Source organism: Salmo salar, chromosome 13 (genome assembly GCF_965601325.2).
Source record: "Salmo salar chromosome 13, fSalSal1, whole genome shotgun sequence".
NCBI lineage: Eukaryota > Metazoa > Chordata > Actinopteri > Salmoniformes > Salmonidae > Salmo > Salmo salar.
In genome coordinates this window covers 19,143,471-19,168,192 of record NC_138303.1, presented here as the reverse complement: position 1 = coordinate 19,168,192, position 24,722 = coordinate 19,143,471, and the positions used below count along the sequence as shown (strand labels likewise).

Sequence of the window (24,722 nt, the reverse complement as noted above, 5' to 3'; positions counted from 1 at the left end):
AGCCAACAAGATGAGTAGGCCTAACGAACAGCAAAAGCACTACCCTGTGTCAATCTACTATCTCCCATAGAACAAAAGTCAACCTATTCTATTCTGAGCGAGAAATAAATATTCCAAACACAGTCTGGTACAGTTGTGGGATGCGATACATCCCAAATGAATACAACCACTAGCATCCCCAAAAACATTTTTACAGAATGTGGTTGACGCAACAGATCAGAATGTTTAGCTTAAAACGTTGATAAACTGTTAGGGTATTTCTTCACTTTATAAGCACAGCAATGCGCACATCGTAGTAGGCTATAAGCGTGAATGTTCCATTAGCAGAAAACACCATAATCAAAAGTGACAGCAAATGCAATTCTGCATGTAATGGTTTTATTATAAAAGGTGCATTTTTATGGTGAAAATTATTTTCCCCAAAATGTAAACTCACATGCTGCTTATGTATGACAGTTAAGCTCTACACCCCTTGTAAGGCGGATTATTTTTCTTAATTTTAAGAAGTTATTAGGCCACTTTAGTTGTGATACAAACCTTATTAAAACATATAGGCCTATGGGCTAGGCTACATGCGCTGTGTGACTATGATTAGAAAAAGTCTCAAAAAAGGGCATTGTTTCTTATGCTGGGCATCATTCACAAATGATAATATATAATTCACAAGTGATAGGCTAATATTGTCACCCATCAGACTATTCTTGATTTAATATTGTCTTTACATATACTAAATAATATACAGTACCAGTCAAAAGTTTGGACACACCTACTCATTCAAGGGTTTTTCTTTATTTTTACTATTTTCTACATTGTAGAATAGTGAAGACATCAAAACTATGAAATAACTCATATGGAATCATGTAGTAACCAAAAAAGTGTATTTATATTTTAGATTCTTCAAAGCAGCCACCCTTTGCCTTGATGACAGCTTGGGACACTCTTGGCATTCTCTCAACCAGCTTCACCTGGAATGCTTTTCCAACAGTCTTGAAGGAGTTCCCACATATGCTGAGCACTTGTTGGCTGCTTTTCCTTCACTCTGCGGTACAACTCATCCCAAACCATCTCAATTGGGTTGAGGTCGGGTGATTGTGGAGGCTAGGTCATCTGATGCAGCACTCTCCTTCTTGGTCAAATAGCCCTTACACAGCCTGGAGGTGTGTTTTGGGTAATTGTCCTGTTGAAAAACAAATGATAGTCCCACTACGCGCAAACCAGATGGGATGCAGAATCATCCCTGCAGAATGCTGTGGTAGCCATACTGGTTAAGTGTGCACTGAATTCTAAATAAATCACTGACAGTGTCACCAGCAAAGCACCCCCACACCATCACACCTCCTCCTCAATGCTTCATGGTGGGAATCACACATGCGGAGATCATCCGCTCACCTACTCTGCATCTCACAAATACACGGCGGTTGGAACCAAAAATCTCAAATTTGGACTCATCAGACCAAATGACCAATTTCCACCAGTCTAATGTCCATTGCTTGCATTTCTTGGCCCAAGCAAGCCTCTTCTTCTTATTGGTGTCCTTTAGTAGTGGTTTCTTTGCAGCAATTGACCATGAAGGCCTGATTCACGCAGTCTTCTCTGAACAGCTGATGTTGAGATGTGTTACTTGAACTCTGTGAAGCATTTATTTGGGCTGCAATTTCTGAGAATGGTAACTCTAATTAACTTATCCTCTGCAGCAGAGGTAACTCTGGGTCTTTCTTTCCTGTGACGAGGCTCATGAGATCCATGTTCTTCATAGCGCTTGATGGTTTTTGCAACTTCACTTGAAAAAACTTTCAAAGTTCTTGACATTTTCTGTATTGACTGACCTTCATGTCTTAAAGTAATGATGGACTGTCGTTTCTCTTTACTTATTTGAGCTGTTCTTGCCATAATATGGACTTGGTCTTTTACCACATAGGGCTATCTTCTGTATACCAACCCTATCTTGTCACCACAAAACTGATTGGCTCAAACACATTAAGAAGGAAAGAAAGGAGGACGCTTTTCCCCCTGGTTTATTTTCATGCCAGCTAGGTAGGCTATACTCCAGTTGCAAAAATAAGCAATGTGCTTAATATTAGGAAAGTTGAGAAATAAATATAGTAGGCCTAGCCTACAGAAAGCTGATGGGATTCTCCTCTTTTTAGTAGAGACCATCAGTCTGTTTTCTTGCGGAATTGCATAACCTATTGAAATGTTTCGCAACATGAGCTCATGGGCTCTCATGAAGTGCTTGATTAGGTTTTTGAATACATTTACATTGATGTCAGAGTGATTAGAGGGACAATAGAGTGCTGAGTACCAGGCAGTTAGCCAGTTTGGTAGGCTACTAACGACCAGCATCAGAGCTTGGAGAAGCCTAATTACCGTGACTTAACGGTCACATGGTTTTTGACTGCCTTCATGACTCGTGACCGCCGGTGTAGTGATAATACGGTCACCGTAACAGCCCTAATCAGGATGCATTTGGAATCATCATCATCAGAGGTCCAGATAATAGTTCATGGCTACTGTATGTTGAGAGTGATTTGTGGACAGGAGGTGAATGTGCTGATTTGGGAAAGGAGGTGAATGTGCTGATTGGTCCCTGATGATGAAGCATTGTTTTAACAGGTCCATTCATCAGCTCCGTCATCTACTAGACCTAGAAACCAAATCAAAACTATTCATCAGCTCCGTCATCTACTAGACCTAGAAACCAAATCAAAACCATTCATCAGCTCCGTCATCTACTAGACCTAGAAACCAAATCAAAACCATTCATCAGCTCCGTCATCTACTAGACCTAGAAACCAAATCAAAACTATTCATCAGCTCCGTCATCTACTAGACCTAGAAACCAAATCAAAACCATTCATCAGCTCCGTCATCTACTAGACCTAGAAACCAAATCAAAACTATTCATCAGCTCCGTCATCTACTAGACCTAGAAACCAAATCAAAACCATTCATCAGCTCCGTCATCTACTAGACCTAGAAACCAAATCAAAACTATTCATCAGCTCCGTCATCTACTAGACCTAGAAACCAAATCAAAACCATTCATCAGCTCCGTCATCTACTAGACCTAGAAACCAAATCAAAACTATTCATCAGCTCCGTCATCTACTAGACCTAGAAACCAAATCAAAACCATTCATCAGCTCCGTCATCTACTAGACCTAGAAACCAAATCAAAACCATTCATCAGCTCCGTCATCTACTAGACCTAGAAACCAAATCAAAACAATTCATCAGCTCCGTCATCTACTAGACCTAGAAACCAAATCAAAACCATTCATCAGCTCCGTCATCTACTAGACCTAGAAACCAAATCAAAACTCAAACTCTCTCATGCCCTCAGTTTACCCTCATTTACAGTTTATGGTTATCATATAGCCTACATCAGAGGGCCATGACTAGCTAATATGAACACCTTCATAACTGAGACTGCATGTACATTTCTAACTAAGGTAAACAAAAAAGAATAGAACAAAGTCATTGAAAGGCTACTCCTAAATGGACATTCCATAAATTCCTGCTAAGGCCTAACATTAGTGTCGAGACTTGGTATCTATTAAAAAACATCCATATTATTGGCAACGTCCAGAAAACTGCCATTTTAGGAAGTTGGGTTTGTTTACATTTCTGAGTCAGTTTAGGATAAACACATGCTAGAAGCATCTCAGCCATTCAACCCAGACCTGCTGCAGCAGTGGGACTAGTGAGGGAGCTGACTCACTCTGATTATTAGATGTTATACTCAGACACTCTTGGGAGAATAATGGAAGTTCAAGACAATGCTTTTTTTTCTCTTACATTTTATCCTACAAAAAATAAACCAATAACTAATTATCCCTGCAGTTTTTGGGGGGATCGACTTTGTGGTCATGTTTGGTAGCAGTGGTTGATGGGGTTTATGGTCTAACTGTGCTTTTTTGTCATACTTACTGGTAGCAGTTGTTGTGGAAGCGGTTGTAGCTGCCCAGGGCAGTTAAAGCACCCAGACCAATGGCATAGGAGAAGAAGATCTGTGTGCCAGCATCGATCCACACCTAGGAACACAACATGAATATTTATGTTAAAACAATCCTTGCATATCCCTGTGCAACACATGCTGTCTGTACTGTACACACCATACCTGGGCTTCCCAGAGTTTGGACCAGTCTGGTTTCAGGTAGTACACAATCCCATCCAGCGCTCCAGGTAAGGTTACACCATGGGCCAACAGAACCACCAGGACCAGGTAAGGGAACAGAGCTGTGAAGTACACTACCTACAGGGATGGAAACAGAGCTGTGAAGTACACTACCTACAGGGATGGAAACAGAGATGTGAAGTACACTACTTACAGAGAAGGGAACAGAGCTGTGAAGTACACTACCTACAGAGAAGGAAACAGAGCTGTGAAGTACACTACCTACAGGGATGGAAACAGAGCTGTGAAGTACACTACCTACAGAGAAGGGAACAGAGCTGTGAAGTACACTACCTACAGAGAAGGGAACAGAGCTGTGAAGTACACTACCTACAGAGAAGGGAACAGAGCTGTGAAGTACACTACCTACAGGGATGGAAACAGAGATGTGAAGTACACTACTTACAGAGAAGGGAACAGAGCTGTGAAGTACACTACCTACAGGGAAGGGAACAGAGCTGTGAAGTACACTACCTACAGGGATGGAAACAGAGCTGTGAAGTACACTACCTACAGAGAAGGGAACAGAGCTGTGAAGTACACTACCTACAGAGAAGGGAACAGAGCTGTGAAGTACACTACCTACAAAGAAGGGAACAGAGCTGTGAAGTACACTACCTACAGAGAAGGGAACAGAGCTGTGAAGTACACTACCTTCAGGTAAGGAAACAGAGCTGTGAAGTACACTACCTACAGAGAAGGGAACAGAGCTGTGAAGTACACTACCTACAGAGAAGGGAACAGAGCTGTGAAGTACACTACCTACAGAGAAGGGAACAGAGCTGTGAAGTACACTACCTACAGAGAAGGGAACAGAGCTGTGAAGTACACTATCTACAGAGAAGGAAACAGAGCTGTGAAGTACACTACCTACAGAGAAGGGAACAGAGCTGTGAAGTACACTACCTACAGGGAAGGAAACAGAGCTGTGAAGTACACTACCTACAGGTAAGGGAACAGAGATGTGAAGTACACTATCTACAGGTGAGGGAACAGAGCTGTGAAGTACACTACCTACAGAGAAGGGAACAGAGCTGTGAAGTACACTACCTACAGGTAAGGGAACAGACTTGTGAAGTAGACTACCTACAGGGATGGAAACAGAGCTGTGAAGTACACTACCTACAGGGATGGAAACAGAGATGTGAAGTACACTACCTACAGGTAAGGGAACAGAGTTGTGAAGTACACTACCTACAGAGAAGGAAACAGAGATGTGAAGTACACTACCTACAGAGAAGGGAACAGAGCTGTGAAGTACACTACCTACAGGTAAGGGAACAGAGCTGTGAAGTACACTACCTACAGAGAAGGGAACAGAGCTGTGAAGTACACTACCTACAGAGAAGGGAACAGAGCTGTGAAGTACACTACCTACAGAGAAGGGAACAGAGCTGTGAAGTACACTACCTACAGAGAAGGGAACAGAGCTGTGAAGTACACTACCTACAGAGAAGGGAACAGAGCTGTGAAGTACACTACCTACAGAGAAGGGAACAGAGATGTGTAGTACACTACCTACAGAGAAGGGAACAGAGCTGTGAAGTACACTATCTACAGAGAAGGAAACAGAGCTGTGAAGTACACTACCTACAGAGAAGGGAACAGAGCTGTGAAGTACACTACCTACAGGGAAGGAAACAGAGCTGTGAAGTACACTACCTACAGGTAAGGGAACAGAGCTGTGAAGTACACTATCTACAGGAGAAGGGAACAGAGCTGTGAAGTACACTATCTACAGGTGAGGGAACAGAGCTGTGAAGTACACTACCTCCAGGTAAGGGAACAGAGCTGTGAAGTACACTATCTACAGAGAAGGAAACAGAGCTGTGAAGTACACTACCTACAGAGAAGGGAACAGAGCTGTGAAGTACACTACCTACAGAGAAGGGAACAGAGCTGTGAAGTACACTACCTACAGAGAAGGGAACAGAGATGTGAAGTACACTACCTACAGAGAAGGAAACAGAGCTGTGAAGTACACTACCTAAAGAGAAGGAAACAGAGCTGTGAAGTACACTGCCTACAGGTAAGGGAACAGACTTGTGAAGTAGACTACCTACAGGGATGGAAACAGAGCTGTGAAGTACACTACCTACAGAGAAGGGTACAGAGCTGTGAAGTACACTACCTACAGAGAAGGGAACAGAGCTGTGAAGTACACTGCCTACAGGTAAGGGAACAGACTTGTGAAGTAGACTACCTACAGGGATGGAAACAGAGCTGTGAAGTACACTACCTACAGGGATGCGAGCGGAAGCACCCCGGAGGGACGGCTGTGAAGTACACTACCTACAGGTAAGGGAACAGAGCTGGGTCCCCCGGAGGACGGCTGGAGCACTATCTACAGAGAAGGAAACAGAGCTGTGAAGTACACTACCTACAGAGAAGGGAACAGAGCTGTGAAGTACACTACCTACAGAGAAGGGAACAGAGCTGTGAAGTACACTACCTACAGTGAAGGAAACAGAGCTGTGAAGTACACTACCTACAGAGAAGGGAACAGAGCTTTGAAGTACACTACCTACAGAGAAGGGAACAGAGCTGTGAAGTACACTACCTACAGAGAAGGGAACAGAGCTGTGAAGTACACTACCTACAGGGAAGGAAACAGAGCTGTGAAGTACACTACCTACAGAGAAGGGAACAGAGCGGTGAAGTACACTACCTACAGGGATGGAAACAGAGCTGTGAAGTACACTACCTACAGGTAAGGGAACAGAGCTGTGAAGTACACTACCTACAGAGAAGGAAACAGAGATGTGAAGTACACTACCTACAGAGAAGGGAACAGAGCTGTGAAGTACACTACCTACAGAGAAGGAAACAGAGCTGTGAAGTACACTACCTACAGAGAAGGGAACAGAGCTGTGAAGTACACTACCTACAGGTAAGGGAACAGAGCTGTGAAGTACACTATCTACAGGTGAGGGAACAGAGCTGTGAAGTACACTACCTCCAGGTAAGGGAACAGACTTGTGAAGTAGACTACCTACAGGGATGGAAACAGAGCTGTGAAGTACACTACCTACAGGGATGGAAACAGAGATGTGAAGTACACTACCTACAGGTAAGGGAACAGAGCTGTGAAGTACACTACCTACAGAGAAGGAAACAGAGATGTGAAGTACACTACCTACAGAGAAGGGAACAGAGCTGTGAAGTACACTACCTACAGGGAAGGAAACAGAGCTGTGAAGTACACTACCTACAGGGATGGAAACAGAGCTGTGAAGTACACTACCTACAGAGAAGGGAACAGAGCTGTGAAGTACACTACCTACAGGGAAGGAAACAGAGCTGTGAAGTACACTACCTACAGGTAAGGGAACAGAGATGTGAAATACACTATCTACAGGTGAGGGAACAGAGCTGTGAAGTACACTATCTACAGGTGAGGGAACAGAGCTGTGAAGTACACTACCTACAGAGAAGGGAACAGAGCTGTGAAGTACACTACCTACAGGTAAGGGAACAGACTTGTGAAGTAGACTACCTACAGGGATGGAAACAGAGCTGTGAAGTACACTACCTACAGGGATGGAAACAGAGATGTGAAGTACACTACCTACAGGTAAGGGAACAGAGCTGTGAAGTACACTACCTACAGGGATGGAAACAGAGGTGTGAAGTACACTACCTACAGAGAAGGGAACAGAGCGGTGAAGTACACTACCTACAGGGAAGGAAACAGAGCTGTGAAGTACACTACCTACAGAGAAGGGAACAGAGCGGTGAAGTACACTACCTACAGAGAAGGGAACAGAGCTGTGAAGTACACTACCTACAGAGAAGGGAACAGAGCTGTGAAGTACACTACCTACAGGGAAGGAAACAGAGCTGTGAAGTACACTACCTACAGAGAAGGGAACAGAGCGGTGAAGTACACTACCTACAGGGATGGAAACAGAGCTGTGAAGTACACTACCTACAGGTAAGGGAACAGAGCTGTGATGTACACTACCTACAGAGAAGGAAACAGAGATGTGAAGTACACTACCTACAGAGAAGGGAACAGAGCTGTGAAGTACACTACCTACAGAGAAGGGAACAGAGCTGTGAAATACACTACCTACAGAGAAGGAAACAGAGCTGTGAAGTACACTACCTACAGAGAAGGGAACAGAGCTGTGAAGTACACTACCTACAGAGAAGGGAACAGAGCTGTGAAGTACACTACCTAAAGAGAAGGAAACAGAGCTGTGAAGTACACTACCTACAGAGAAGGGAACAGAGCTGTGAAGTACACTACCTACAGAGAAGGGAACAGAGCTGTGAAGTACACTACCTACAGAGAAGGGAACAGAGCTGTGAAGTACACTACCTACAGAGAAGGGAACAGAGCTGTGAAGTACACTACCTACAGGGAAGGAAACAGAGATGTGAAGTACACTACCTACAGGGATGGAAACAGAGCTGTGAAGTACACTACCTACAGAGAAGGGAACAGAGCTGTGAAGTACACTACCTACAGAGAAGGGAACAGAGCTGTGAAGTACACTACCTACAGAGAAGGGAACAGAGCTGTGAAGTACACTACCTACAGAGAAGGGAACAGAGCTGTGAAATACACTACCTACAGAGAAGGGAACAGAGCTGTGAAGTACACTACCTACAGAGAAGGGAACAGAGCAGTGAAGTACACTACCTACAGAGAAGGGAACAGAGCTGTGAAGTACACTACCTACAGAGAAGGGAACAGAGCTGTGAAGTACACTACCTACAGAGAAGTGAAACAGAGCTGTGAAGTACACTACCTACAGAGAAGGGAACAGAGCTGTGAAGTACACTACCTACAGGGAAGGAAACAGAGATGTGAAGTACACTACCTACAGAGAAGGGAACAGAGCTGTGTAGTACACTACCTACAGAGAAGGAAACAGAGCTGTGAAGTACACTACCTACAGAGAGGGAACAGACCTGTGAAGTACACTGCCTACAGAGAAGGGTACAGAGCTGTGAAGTACACTACCTACAGAGAAGGGAACAGAGCTGTGAAGTACACTACCTACAGGGAAGGAAACAGAGATGTGAAGTACACTACCTACAGGTAAGGGAACAGAGCTGTGAAGTACACTATCTACAGGTGAGGGAACAGAGCTGTGAAGTACACTACCTCCAGGTAAGGGAACAGACTTGTGAAGTAGACTACCTACAGGGATGGAAACAGAGCTGTGAAATACACTACCTACAGGGATGGAAACAGAGATGTGAAGTACACTACCTACAGGTAAGGGAACAGAGCTGTGAAGTACACTATCTACAGGTGAGGGAACAGAGCTGTGAAGTACACTACCTCCAGGTAAGGGAACAGACTTGTGAAGTAGACTACCTACAGGGATGGAAACAGAGCTGTGAAGTACACTACCTACAGGGATGGAAACAGAGATGTGAAGTACACTACCTACAGGTAAGGGAACAGAGCTGTGAAGTACACTACCTACAGAGAAGGAAACAGAGATGTGAAGTACACTACCTACAGAGAAGGGAACAGAGCTGTGAAGTACACTACCTACAAGGAAGGAAACAGAGCTGTGAAGTACACTACCTACAGGGATGGAAACAGAGCTGTGAAGTACACTACCTACAAAGAAGGGAACAGAGCTGTGAAGTACACTACCTACAGGGATGGAAACAGAGATGTGAAGTACACTACCTACAGGTAAGGGAACAGAGCTGTGAAGTACACTACCTACAGAGAAGGAAACAGAGATGTGAAGTACACTACCTACAGAGAAGGGAACAGAGCTGTGAAGTACACTACCTACAGGGATGGAAACAGAGATGTGAAGTACACTACCTACAGGTAAGGGAACAGACTTGTGAAGTAGACTACCTACAGGGATGGAAACAGAGCTGTGAAGTACACTACCTACAGGGATGGAAACAGAGATGTGAAGTACACTACCGACAGGTAAGGGAACAGAGCTGTGAAGTACACTATCTACAGAGAAGGAAACAGAGCTGTGAAGTACACTACCTACAGAGAAGGGAACAGAGCTGTGAAGTACACTACCTACAGAGAAGGGAACAGAGCTGTGAAGTACACTACCTACAGTGAAGGAAACAGAGCTGTGAAGTACACTACCTACAGAGAAGGGAACAGAGCTGTGAAGTACACTACCTACAGAGAAGGGAACAGAGCTGTGAAGTACACTACCTACAGAGAAGGGAACAGAGCTGTGAAGTACACTACCGACAGGGAAGGAAACAGAGCTGTGAAGTACACTACCTACAGGGATGGAAACAGAGCTGTGAAGTACACTACCTACAGAGAAGGGAACAGAGTGGTGAAGTACACTACCTACAGGGATGGAAACAGAGCTGTGAAGTACACTACCTACAGGTAAGGGAACAGAGCTGTGAAGTACACTACCTACAGAGAAGGAAACAGAGATGTGAAGTACACTACCTACAGAGAAGGGAACAGAGCTGTGAAGTACACTACCTACAGAGAAGGGAACAGAGCTGTGAAGTACACTACCTACAGAGAAGGAAACAGAGCTGTGAATTACACTACCTACAGAGAAGGGAACAGAGCTGTGAAGTACACTACCTACAGAGAAGGGAAGAGAGCTGTGAAGTACACTACCTAAAGAGAAGGGAACAGAGCTGTGAAGTACACTACCTACAGAGAAGGGAACAGAGCTGTGAAGTACACTACCTACAGAGAAGGGAACAGAGCTGTGAAGTACACTACCTACAGGGAAGGAAACAGAGAAGTGAAGTACACTACCTACAGGGATGGAAACAGAGCTGTGAAGTACACTACCTACAGAGAAGGGAACAGAGCTGTGAAGTACACTACCTACAGAGAAGGGAACAGAGCTGTGAAGTACACTACCTACAGAGAAGGGAACAGAGCTGTGAAGTACACTACCTACAGAGAAGGGAACAGAGCTGTGAAATACACTACCTACAGAGAAGGGAACAGAGCTGTGAAGTACACTACCTACAGAGAAGGGAACAGAGCTGTGAAGTACACTACCTACAGAGAAGGAAACAGAGAGTGAAGTACACTACCTACAGAGAAGGGAACAGAGCTGTGAAATACACTACCTACAGAGAAGTGAAACAGAGCTGTGAAGTACACTACCTACAGAGAAGGGAACAGAGCTGTGAAGTACACTACCTACAGGGAAGGAAACAGAGAGTGAAGTACACTACCTACAGAGAAGGGAACAGAGCTGTGTAGTACACTACCTACAGAGAAGGAAACAGAGCTGTGAAGTACACTACCTACAGAGAAGGAAACAGAGCTAGTGAAGTACACTACCTACAGAGAAGGGAACAGAGCTGTGAAGTACACTACCTACAGGGAAGGAAACAGAGATGTGAAGTACACTACCTACAGGTAAGGGAACAGAGCTGTGAAGTACACTATCTACAGGTGAGGGAATAGACTTGTGAAGCAGACTACCTACAGGGATGGAAACAGAGCTGTGAAGTACACTACCTACAGGGATGGAAACAGAGCTGTGAAGTACACTACCTACAGGGATGGAAACAGAGATGTGAAGTACACTACCTACAGGTAAGGGAACAGAGCTGTGAAGTACACTACCTACAGGGAAGGAAACAGAGATGTGAAGTACACTACCTACAGAGAAGGGAACAGAGCTGTGTAGTACACTACCTACAGAGAAGGAAACAGAGCTGTGAAGTACACTACCTACAGAGAGGGAACAGACCTGTGAAGTACACTGCCTACAGAGAAGGGTACAGAGCTGTGAAGTACACTACCTACAGAGAAGGGAACAGAGCTGTGAAGTACACTACCTACAGGGAAGGAAACAGAGATGTGAAGTACACTACCTACAGGTAAGGGAACAGAGCTGTGAAGTACACTATCTACAGGTGAGGGAACAGAGCTGTGAAGTACACTACCTCCAGGTAAGGGAACAGACTTGTGAAGTAGACTACCTACAGGGATGGAAACAGAGCTGTGAAATACACTACCTACAGGGATGGAAACAGAGATGTGAAGTACACTACCTACAGGTAAGGGAACAGAGCTGTGAAGTACACTATCTACAGGTGAGGGAACAGAGCTGTGAAGTACACTACCTCCAGGTAAGGGAACAGACTTGTGAAGTAGACTACCTACAGGGATGGAAACAGAGCTGTGAAGTACACTACCTACAGGGATGGAAACAGAGATGTGAAGTACACTACCTACAGGTAAGGGAACAGAGCTGTGAAGTACACTACCTACAGAGAAGGAAACAGAGATGTGAAGTACACTACCTACAGAGAAGGGAACAGAGCTGTGAAGTACACTACCTACAAGGAAGGAAACAGAGCTGTGAAGTACACTACCTACAGGGATGGAAACAGAGCTGTGAAGTACACTACCTACAAAGAAGGGAACAGAGCTGTGAAGTACACTACCTACAGGTAAGGGAACAGAGCTGTGAAGTACACTACCTACAGGGATGGAAACAGAGATGTGAAGTACACTACCGACAGGTAAGGGAACAGAGCTGTGAAGTACACTATCTACAGAGAAGGAAACAGAGCTGTGAAGTACACTACCTACAGAGAAGGGAACAGAGCTGTGAAGTACACTACCTACAGAGAAGGGAACAGAGCTGTGAAGTACACTACCTACAGTGAAGGAAACAGAGCTTTGAAGTACACTACCTACAGAGAAGGGAACAGAGCTGTGAAGTACACTACCTACAGAGAAGGGAACAGAGCTGTGAAGTACACTACCTACAGAGAAGGGAACAGAGCTGTGAAGTACACTACCGACAGGGAAGGAAACAGAGCTGTGAAGTACACTACCTACAGGGATGGAAACAGAGCTGTGAAGTACACTACCTACAGAGAAGGGAACAGAGTGGTGAAGTACACTACCTACAGGGATGGAAACAGAGCTGTGAAGTACACTACCTACAGGTAAGGGAACAGAGCTGTGAAGTACACTACCTACAGAGAAGGAAACAGAGATGTGAAGTACACTACCTACAGAGAAGGGAACAGAGCTGTGAAGTACACTACCTACAGAGAAGGGAACAGAGCTGTGAAGTACACTACCTACAGAGAAGGAAACAGAGCTGTGAATTACACTACCTACAGAGAAGGGAACAGAGCTGTGAAGTACACTACCTACAGAGAAGGGAAGAGAGCTGTGAAGTACACTACCTAAAGAGAAGGGAACAGAGCTGTGAAGTACACTACCTACAGAGAAGGGAACAGAGCTGTGAAGTACACTACCTACAGAGAAGGGAACAGAGCTGTGAAGTACACTACCTACAGGGAAGGAAACAGAGAAGTGAAGTACACTACCTACAGGGATGGAAACAGAGCTGTGAAGTACACTACCTACAGAGAAGGGAACAGAGCTGTGAAGTACACTACCTACAGAGAAGGGAACAGAGCTGTGAAGTACACTACCTACAGAGAAGGGAACAGAGCTGTGAAGTACACTACCTACAGAGAAGGGAACAGAGCTGTGAAGTACACTACCTACAGAGAAGGGAACAGAGCTGTGAAGTACACTACCTACAGAGAAGGGAACAGAGCTGTGAAGTACACTACCTACAGAGAAGGGAACAGAGCTGTGAAGTACACTACCTACAGAGAAGGGAACAGAGCTGTGAAGTACACTACCTACAGAGAAGGAAACAGAGAGTGAAGTACACTACCTACAGAGAAGGGAACAGAGCTGTGAAATACACTACCTACAGAGAAGTGAAACAGAGCTGTGAAGTACACTACCTACAGAGAAGGGAACAGAGCTGTGAAGTACACTACCTACAGGGAAGGAAACAGAGAGTGAAGTACACTACCTACAGAGAAGGGAACAGAGCTGTGTAGTACACTACCTACAGAGAAGGAAACAGAGCTGTGAAGTACACTACCTACAGAGAAGGAAACAGAGATGTGAAGTACACTACCTACAGAGAAGGGAACAGAGCTGTGAAGTACACTACCTACAGGGAAGGAAACAGAGATGTGAAGTACACTACCTACAGGTAAGGGAACAGAGCTGTGAAGTACACTATCTACAGGTGAGGGAATAGACTTGTGAAGCAGACTACCTACAGGGATGGAAACAGAGCTGTGAAGTACACTACCTACAGGGATGGAAACAGAGCTGTGAAGTACACTACCTACAGGGATGGAAACAGAGATGTGAAGTACACTACCTACAGGTAAGGGAACAGAGCTGTGAAGTACACTATCTACAGAGAAGGAAACAGAGTTGTGGAGTACACTACCTACAGAGAAGGGAACAGAGCTGTGAAGTACACTACCTACAGGGAAGGAAACAGAGATGTGAAGTACACTACCTACAGGGATGTAAACAGAGCTGTGAAGTACACTACCTACAGGGATGGAAACAGAGATGTGAAGTACACTACCTACAGGGATGGAAACAGAGCTGTGAAGTACACTACCTACAAAGAAGGGAACAGAGCTGTGAAGTACACTACCTACAGGGATGGAAACAGAGATGTGAAGTACACTACCTACAGGTAAGGGAACAGAGCTGTGAAGTACACTACCTACAGGGATGGAAACAGAGATGTGAAGTACACTACCGACAGGTAAGGGAACAGAGCTGTGAAGTACACTATCTACAGAGAAGGAAACAGAGCTGTGAAGTACACTACCTACAGAGAAGGGAACAGAGCTGTGAATAACACTACCTAAAGAGAAGGGAACAGAGCTGTGAAGTACACTACCTACAGTGAAGGAAACAGAGCTGTGAAGTACACTACCTACAGAGAAGGGAACAGAGCTGTGAAGTACACTACCTACAGAGAAGGGAACAGAGCTGTGAAGTACACTACCTACAGAGAAGGGAACAGAGCTGTGAAGTACACTACCGACAGGGAAGGAAACAGAGCTGTGAAGTACACTACCTACAGGGATGGAAACAGAGCTGTGAAGTACACTACCTACAGAGAAGGGAACAGAGTGGTGAAGTACACTACCTACAGGGATGGAAACAGAGCTGTGAAGTACACTACCTACAGGTAAGTGAACAGAGCTGTGAAGTACACTACCTACAGAGAAGGAAACAGAGATGTGAAGTACACTACCTACAGAGAAGGGAACAGAGCTGTGAAGTACACTACCTACAGAGAAGGGAACAGAGCTGTGAAGTACACTACCTACAGAGAAGGAAACAGAGCTGTGAATTACACTACCTACAGAGAAGGGAACAGAGCTGTGAAGTACACTACCTACAGAGAAGGGAAGAGAGCTGTGAAGTACACTACCTAAAGAGAAGGGAACAGAGCTGTGAAGTACACTACCTACAGAGAAGGGAACAGAGCTGTGAAGTACACTACCTACAGAGAAGGGAACAGAGCTGTGAAGTACACTACCTACAGGGAAGGAAACAGAGAAGTGAAGTACACTACCTACAGGGATGGAAACAGAGCTGTGAAGTACACTACCTACAGAGAAGGGAACAGAGCTGTGAAGTACACTACCTACAGAGAAGGGAACAGAGCTGTGAAGTACACTACCTACAGAGAAGGGAACAGAGCTGTGAAGTACACTACCTACAGAGAAGGGAACAGAGCTGTGAAATACACTACCTACAGAGAAGGGAACAGAGCTGTGAAGTACACTACCTACAGAGAAGGGAACAGAGCTGTGAAGTACACTACCTACAGAGAAGGAAACAGAGAGTGAAGTACACTACCTACAGAGAAGGGAACAGAGCTGTGAAATACACTACCTACAGAGAAGTGAAACAGAGCTGTGAAGTACACTACCTACAGAGAAGGGAACAGAGCTGTGAAGTACACTACCTACAGGGAAGGAAACAGAGAGTGAAGTACACTACCTACAGAGAAGGGAACAGAGCTGTGTAGTACACTACCTACAGAGAAGGAAACAGAGCTGTGAAGTACACTACCTACAGAGAAGGAAACAGAGCTGTGAAGTACACTACCTACAGAGAAGGGAACAGAGCTGTGAAGTACACTACCTACAGGGAAGGAAACAGAGATGTGAAGTACACTACCTACAGGTAAGGGAACAGAGCTGTGAAGTACACTATCTACAGGTGAGGGAATAGACTTGTGAAGCAGACTACCTACAGGGATGGAAACAGAGCTGTGAAGTACACTACCTACAGGGATGGAAACAGAGCTGTGAAGTACACTACCTACAGGGATGGAAACAGAGATGTGAAGTACACTACCTACAGGTAAGGGAACAGAGCTGTGAAGTACACTATCTACAGAGAAGGAAACAGAGTTGTGGAGTACACTACCTACAGAGAAGGGAACAGAGCTGTGAAGTACACTACCTACAGGGAAGGAAACAGAGATGTGAAGTACACTACCTACAGGGATGTAAACAGAGCTGTGAAGTACACTACCTACAGGGATGGAAACAGAGATGTGAAGTACACTACCTACAGGTAAGGGAACAGAGCTGTGAAGTACACTATCTACAGAGAAGGAAACAGAGTTGTGGAGTACACTACCTACAGAGAAGGGAACAGAGCTGTGAAGTACACTACCTACAGGGATGGAAACAGAGATGTGAAGTACACTACCTACAGGTAAGGGAACAGAGCTGTGAAGTACACTACCTACAGAGAAGGGTACAGAGATGTGAAGTACACTACCTACAGAGAAGGGAACAGAGCTGTGAAGTACACTACCTACAGAGAAGGGAACAGAGCTGTGAAGTACACTACCTACAGAGAAGGGAACAGAGCTGTGAAGTACACTACCTACAGAGAAGGAAACAGAGAGTGAAGTACACTACCTACAGAGAAGGGAACAGAGCTGTGAAATACACTACCTACAGAGAAGTGAAACAGAGCTGTGAAGTACACTACCTACAGAGAAGGGAACAGAGCTGTGAAGTACACTACCTACAGAGAAGGAAACAGAGAGTGAAGTACACTACCTACAGAGAAGGGAACAGAGCTGTGTAGTACACTACCTACAGAGAAGGAAACAGAGCTGTGAAGTACACTACCTACAGAGAAGGAAACAGAGATGTGAAGTACACTACCTACAGAGAAGGGAACAGAGCTGTGAAGTACACTACCTACAGGGAAGGAAACAGAGATGTGAAGTACACTACCTACAGGTAAGGGAACAGAGCTGTGAAGTACACTATCTACAGGTGAGGGAATAGACTTGTGAAGCAGACTACCTACAGGGATGGAAACAGAGCTGTGAAGTACACTACCTACAGGGATGGAAACAGAGCTGTGAAGTACACTACCTACAGGGATGGAAACAGAGATGTGAAGTACACTACCTACAGGTAAGGGAACAGAGCTGTGAAGTACACTATCTACAGAGAAGGAAACAGAGTTGTGGAGTACACTACCTACAGAGAAGGGAACAGAGCTGTGAAGTACACTACCTACAGGGAAGGAAACAGAGATGTGAAGTACACTACCTACAGGGATGTAAACAGAGCTGTGAAGTACACTACCTACAGGGATGGAAACAGAGATGTGAAGTACACTACCTACAGGGATGGAAACAGAGCTGTGAAGTACACTACCTACAAAGAAGGGAACAGAGCTGTGAAGTACACTACCTACAGGGATGGAAACAGAGATGTGAAGTACACTACCTACAGGTAAGGGAACAGAGCTGTGAAGTACACTACCTACAGGGATGGAAACAGAGATGTGAAGTACACTACCGACAGGTAAGGGAACAGAGCTGTGAAGTACACTATCTACAGAGAAGGAAACAGAGCTGTGAAGTACACTACCTACAGAGAAGGGAACAGAGCTGTGAATAACACTACCTAAAGAGAAGGGAACAGAGCTGTGAAGTACACTACCTACAGTGAAGGAAACAGAGCTGTGAAGTACACTACCTACAGAGAAGGGAACAGAGCTGTGAAGTACACTACCTACAGAGAAGGGAACAGAGCTGTGAAGTACACTACCTACAGAGAAGGGAACAGAGCTGTGAAGTACACTACCGACAGGGAAGGAAACAGAGCTGTGAAGTACACTACCTACAGGGATGGAAACAGAGCTGTGAAGTACACTACCTACAGAGAAGGGAACAGAGTGGTGAAGTACACTACCTACAGGGATGGAAACAGAGCTGTGAAGTACACTACCTACAGGTAAGGGAACAGAGCTGTGAAGTACACTACCTACAGAGAAGGAAACAGAGATGTGAAGTACACTACCTACAGAGAAGGGAACAGAGCTGTGAAGTACACTACCTACAGAGAAGGGAACAGAGCTGTGAAGTACACTACCTACAGAGAAGGAAACAGAGCTGTGAATTACACTACCTACAGAGAAGGGAACAGAGCTGTGAAGTACACTACCTACAGAGAAGGGAAGAGAGCTGTGAAGTACACTACCTAAAGAGAAGGGAACAGAGCTGTGAAGTACACTACCTACAGAGAAGGGAACAGAGCTGTGAAGTACACTACCTACAGAGAAGGGAACAGAGCTGTGAAGTACACTACCTACAGGGAAGGAAACAGAGAAGTGAAGTACACTACCTACAGGGATGGAAACAGAGCTGTGAAGTACACTACCTACAGAGAAGGGAACAGAGCTGTGAAGTACACTACCTACAGAGAAGGGAACAGAGCTGTGAAGTACACTACCTACAGAGAAGGGAACAGAGCTGTGAAGTACACTACCTACAGAGAAGGGAACAGAGCTGTGAAATACACTACCTACAGAGAAGGGAACAGAGCTGTGAAGTACACTACCTACAGAGAAGGGAACAGAGCTGTGAAGTACACTACCTACAGAGAAGGAAACAGAGAGTGAAGTACACTACCTACAGAGAAGGGAACAGAGCTGTGAAATACACTACCTACAGAGAAGTGAAACAGAGCTGTGAAGTACACTACCTACAGAGAAGGGAACAGAGCTGTGAAGTACACTACCTACAGGGAAGGAAACAGAGAGTGAAGTACACTACCTACAGAGAAGGGAACAGAGCTGTGTAGTACACTACCTACAGAGAAGGAAACAGAGCTGTGAAGTACACTACCTACAGAGAAGGAAACAGAGCTGTGAAGTACACTACCTACAGAGAAGGGAACAGAGCTGTGAAATACACTACCTACAGGGAAGGAAACAGAGATGTGAAGTACACTACCTACAGGTAAGGGAACAGAGCTGTGAAGTACACTATCTACAGGTGAGGGAATAGACTTGTGAAGCAGACTACCTACAGGGATGGAAACAGAGCTGTGAAGTACACTACCTACAGGGATGGAAACAGAGCTGTGAAGTACACTACCTACAGGGATGGAAACAGAGATGTGAAGTACACTACCTACAGGTAAGGGAACAGAGCTGTGAAGTACACTATCTACAGAGAAGGAAACAGAGTTGTGGAGTACACTACCTACAGAGAAGGGAACAGAGCTGTGAAGTACACTACCTACAGGGAAGGAAACAGAGATGTGAAGTACACTACCTACAGGGATGTAAACAGAGCTGTGAAGTACACTACCTACAGGGATGGAAACAGAGATGTGAAGTACACTACCTACAGGTAAGGGAACAGAGCTGTGAAGTACACTACCTACAGGTAAGGGAACAGAGCTGTGAAGTACACTGCCTACAGGTAAGGGAACAGACTTGTGAAGTAGACTACCTACAGGGATGGAAACAGAGCTGTGAAGTACACTACCTACAGGGATGGAAACAGAGATGTGAAGTACACTACCTACAGGTAAGGGAACAGAGCTGTGAAGTACACTATCTACAGAGAAGGAAACAGAGCTGTGAAGTACACTACCTACAGAGAAGGGAACAGAGCTGTGAAGTACACTACCTACAGAGAAGGGAACAGAGCTGTGAAGTACACTACCTACAGGGAAGGAAACAGAGCTGTGAAGTACACTACCTACAGAGATGGGAACAGAGCGGTGAAGTACACTACCTACAGGGATGGAAACAGAGCTGTGAAGTACACTACCTACAGGTAAGGGAACAGAGCTGTGAAGTACACTACCTACAGAGAAGGGAACAGAGCTGTGAAGTACACTACCTACAGAGAAGTGAAACAGAGCTGTGAAGTACACTACCTACAGAGAAGGGAACAGAGATGTGAAGTACACTACCTACAGGGAGGGAAACAGAGATGTGAAGTACACTACCTACAGAGAAGGGAACAGAGCTGTGTAGTACACTACCTACAGAGAAGGAAACAGAGCTGTGAAGTACACTACCTACAGAGAGGGAACAGACCTGTGAAGTACACTGCCTACAGAGAAGGGTACAGAGCTGTGAAGTACACTACCTACAGAGAAGGGAACAGAGCTGTGAAGTACACTACCTACAGGGAAGGAAACAGAGATGTGAAGTACACTACCTACAGGTAAGGGAACAGAGCTGTGAAGTACACTATCTACAGGTGAGGGAACAGAGCTGTGAAGTACACTACCTCCAGGTAAGGGAACAGACTTGTGAAGTAGACTACCTACAGGGATGGAAACAGAGCTGTGAAATACACTACCTACAGGGATGGAAACAGAGATGTGAAGTACACTACCTACAGGTAAGGGAACAGAGCTGTGAAGTACACTATCTACAGGTGAGGGAACAGAGCTGTGAAGTACACTACCTCCAGGTAAGGGAACAGACTTGTGAAGTAGACTACCTACAGGGATGGAAACAGAGCTGTGAAGTACACTACCTACAGGGATGGAAACAGAGATGTGAAGTACACTACCTACAGGTAAGGGAACAGAGCTGTGAAGTACACTACCTACAGAGAAGGAAACAGAGATGTGAAGTACACTACCTACAGAGAAGGGAACAGAGCTGTGAAGTACACTACCTACAGGGATGGAAACAGAGCTGTGAAGTACACTACCTACAGGGATGGAAACAGAGCTGTGAAGTACACTACCTACAAAGAAGGGAACAGAGCTGTGAAGTACACTACCTACAGGGATGGAAACAGAGATGTGAAGTACACTACCTACAGGTAAGGGAACAGAGCTGTGAAGTACACTACCTACAGAGAAGGAAACAGAGATGTGAAGTACACTACCTACAGAGAAGGGAACAGAGCTGTGAAGTACACTACCTACAGGGATGGAAACAGAGATGTGAAGTACACTACCTACAGAGAAGGGAACAGAGCTGTGAAGTACACTACCTACAGGTAAGGGAACAGAGCTGTGAAGTACACTACCTACAGAGAAGGGAACAGAGCTGTGAAGTACACTACCTACAGAGAAGGGAACAGAGCTGTGAAGTACACTACCTACAGAGAAGGGAACAGAGCTGTGAAGTACACTACCTACAGAGAAGGGAACAGAGCTGTGAAGTACACTATCTACAGAGAAGGAAACAGAGTTGTGAAGTACACTACCTACAGAGAAGGGAACAGAGCTGTGAAGTACACTACCTACAGTGAAGGAAACAGAGCTGTGAAGTACACTACCTACAGGTAAGGGAACAGAGATGTGAAGTACACTATCTACAGGTGAGGGAACAGAGCTGTGAAGTACACTACCTACAGAGAAGGGAATAGAGCTGTGAAGTACACTACCTACAGGTAAGGGAACAGAGCTGTGAAGTACACTACCTACAGAGAAGGGAACAGAGCTGTGAAGTACACTACCTACAGTGAAGGAAACAGAGCTGTGAAGTACACTACCTACAGGTAAGGGAACAGAGATGTGAAGTACACTATCTACAGGTGAGGGAACAGAGCTGTGAAGTACACTACCTACAGAGAAGGGAATAGAGCTGTGAAGTACACTACCTACAGGTAAGGGAACAGAGCTGTGAAGTACACTATCTACAGAGAAGGAAACAGAGCTGTGAAGTACACTACCTACAGAGAAGGGAACAGAGCTGTGAAGTACACTACCTACAGGGATGGAAACAGAGATGTGAAGTACACTACCTACAGGTAAGGGAACAGAGCTGTGAAGTACACTATCTACAGAGAAGGAAACAGAGTTGTGGAGTACACTACCTACAGAGAAGGGAACAGAGCTGTGAAGTACACTACCTACAGGGATGGAAACAGAGATGTGAAGTACACTACCTACAGGTCAGGGAACAGAGCTGTGAAGTACACTACCTACAGAGAAGGGTACAGAGCTGTGAAGTACACTACCTACAGAGAAGGGAACAGAGCTGTGAAGTACACTGCCTACAGGTAAGGGAACAGACTTGTGAAGTAGACTACCTACAGGGATGGAAACAGAGCTGTGAAGTACACTACCTACAGGGATGGAAACAGAGATGTGAAGTACACTACCTACAGGTAAGGGAACAGAGCTGTGAAGTACACTATCTACAGAGAAGGAAACAGAGCTGTGAAGTACACTACCTACAGAGAAGGGAACAGAGCTGTGAAGTACACTACCTACAGAGAAGGGAACAGAGCTGTGAAGTACACTACCTACAGTGAAGGAAACAGAGCTGTGAAGTACACTACCTACAGAGAAGGGAACAGAGCTTTGAAGTACACTACCTACAGAGAAGGGAACAGAGCTGTGAAGTACACTACCTACAGAGAAGGGAACAGAGCTGTGAAGTACACTACCTACAGGGAAGGAAACAGAGCTGTGAAGTACACTACCTACAGAGAAGGGAACAGAGCGGTGAAGTACACTACCTACAGGGATGGAAACAGAGCTGTGAAGTACACTACCTACAGGTAAGGGAACAGAGCTGTGAAGTACACTACCTACAGAGAAGGGAACAGAGCTGTGAAGTACACTACCTACAGAGAAGTGAAACAGAGCTGTGAAGTACACTACCTACAGAGAAGGGAACAGAGCTGTGAAGTACACTACCTACAGGGAAGGAAACAGAGATGTGAAGAACACTACCTACAGAGAAGGGAACAGAGCTGTGTAGTACACTACCTACAGAGAAGGAAACAGAGCTGTGAAGTACACTACCTACAGAGAGGGAACAGACCTGTGAAGTACACTGCCTACAGAGAAGGGTACAGAGCTGTGAAGTACACTACCTACAGAGAAGGGAACAGAGCTGTGAAGTACACTACCTACAGGGAAGGAAACAGAGATGTGAAGTGCACTACCTACAGAGAAGGGAACAGAGCTGTGAAGTACACTATCTACAGGTGAGGGAACAGAGCTGTGAAGTACACTACCTCCAGGTAAGGGAACAGACTTGTGAAGTAGACTACCTACAGGGATGGAAACAGAGCTGTGAAATACACTACCTACAGGGATGGAAACAGAGATGTGAAGTACACTACCTACAGGTAAGGGAACAGAGCTGTGAAGTACACTATCTACAGGTGAGGGAACAGAGCTGTGAAGTACACTACCTCCAGGTAAGGGAACAGACTTGTGAAGTAGACTACCTACAGGGATGGAAACAGAGCTGTGAAGTACACTACCTACAGGGATGGAAACAGAGATGTGAAGTACACTACCTACAGGTAAGGGAACAGAGCTGTGAAGTACACTACCTACAGAGAAGGAAACAGAGATGTGAAGTACACTACCTACAGGGATGGAAACAGAGCTGTGAAGTACACTACCTACAAAGAAGGGAACAGAGCTGTGAAGTACACTACCTACAGGGATGGAAACAGAGGTGTGAAGTACACTACCTACAGGTAAGGGAACAGAGCTGTGAAGTACACTACCTACAGAGAAGGAAACAGAGATGTGAAGTACACTACCTACAGAGAAGGGAACAGAGCTGTGAAGTACACTACCTACAGGGATGGAAACAGAGATGTGAAGTACACTACCTACAGAGAAGGGAACAGAGCTGTGAAGTACACTACCTACAGGTAAGGGAACAGAGCTGTGAAGTACACTACCTACAGAGAAGGGAACAGAGCTGTGAAGTACACTACCTACAGAGAAGGGAACAGAGCTGTGAAGTACACTACCTACAGAGAAGGGAACAGAGCTGTGAAGTACACTACCTACAGAGAAGGGAACAGAGCTGTGAAGTACACTATCTACAGAGAAGGAAACAGAGTTGTGAAGTACACTACCTACAGAGAAGGGAACAGAGCTGTGAAGTACACTACCTACAGTGAAGGAAACAGAGCTGTGAAGTACACTACCTACAGGTAAGGGAACAGAGATGTGAAGTACACTATCTACAGGTGAGGGAACAGAGCTGTGAAGTACACTACCTACAGAGAAGGGAATAGAGCTGTGAAGTACACTACCTACAGGTAAGGGAACAGACTTGTGAAGTAGACTACCTACAGGGATGGAAACAGAGCTGTGAAGTACACTACCTACAGGGATGGAAACAGAGATGTGAAGTACACTACCTACAGGGATGGAAACAGAGATGTGAAGTACACTACCGACAGGTAAGGGAACAGAGCTGTGAAGTACACTACCTACAGTGAAGGAAACAGAGCTGTGAAGTACACTACCTACAAAGAAGGGAACAGAGCTGTGAAGTACACTACCTACAGTGAAGGAAACAGAGCTGTGAAGTACACTACCTACAGAGAAGGGAACAGAGCTGTGAAGTACACTACCTACAGAGAAGGGAACAGAGCTGTGAAGTACACTACCTACAGAGAAGGGAACAGAGCTGTGAAGTACACTACCGACAGGGAAGGAAACAGAGCTGTGA

The 24,722-nt window shown here is 45.2% G+C and overlaps 1 protein-coding gene across 3 annotated transcripts in view; it reads right to left on the bottom strand.

The window, feature by feature from the left end:
* The window catches only part of si:ch211-117c9.5 (sodium- and chloride-dependent creatine transporter 1), a 105,985-nt gene that overhangs the window by 9,945 nt on the left and 71,318 nt on the right, over window positions 1-24,722 (bottom strand). For all 3 annotated transcript variants that reach the window (XM_045693006.2, XM_045693007.2, XM_045693005.2), the window contains exons 6-7: window positions 4,121-4,255; window positions 3,931-4,034 (exon numbers count right to left, since the gene is read on the bottom strand). In XM_045693006.2, coding sequence (XP_045548962.1) covers window positions 3,931-4,034; window positions 4,121-4,255 — 239 coding nt within the window. The remainder of the gene's footprint in view (window positions 1-3,930; window positions 4,035-4,120; window positions 4,256-24,722) is intronic.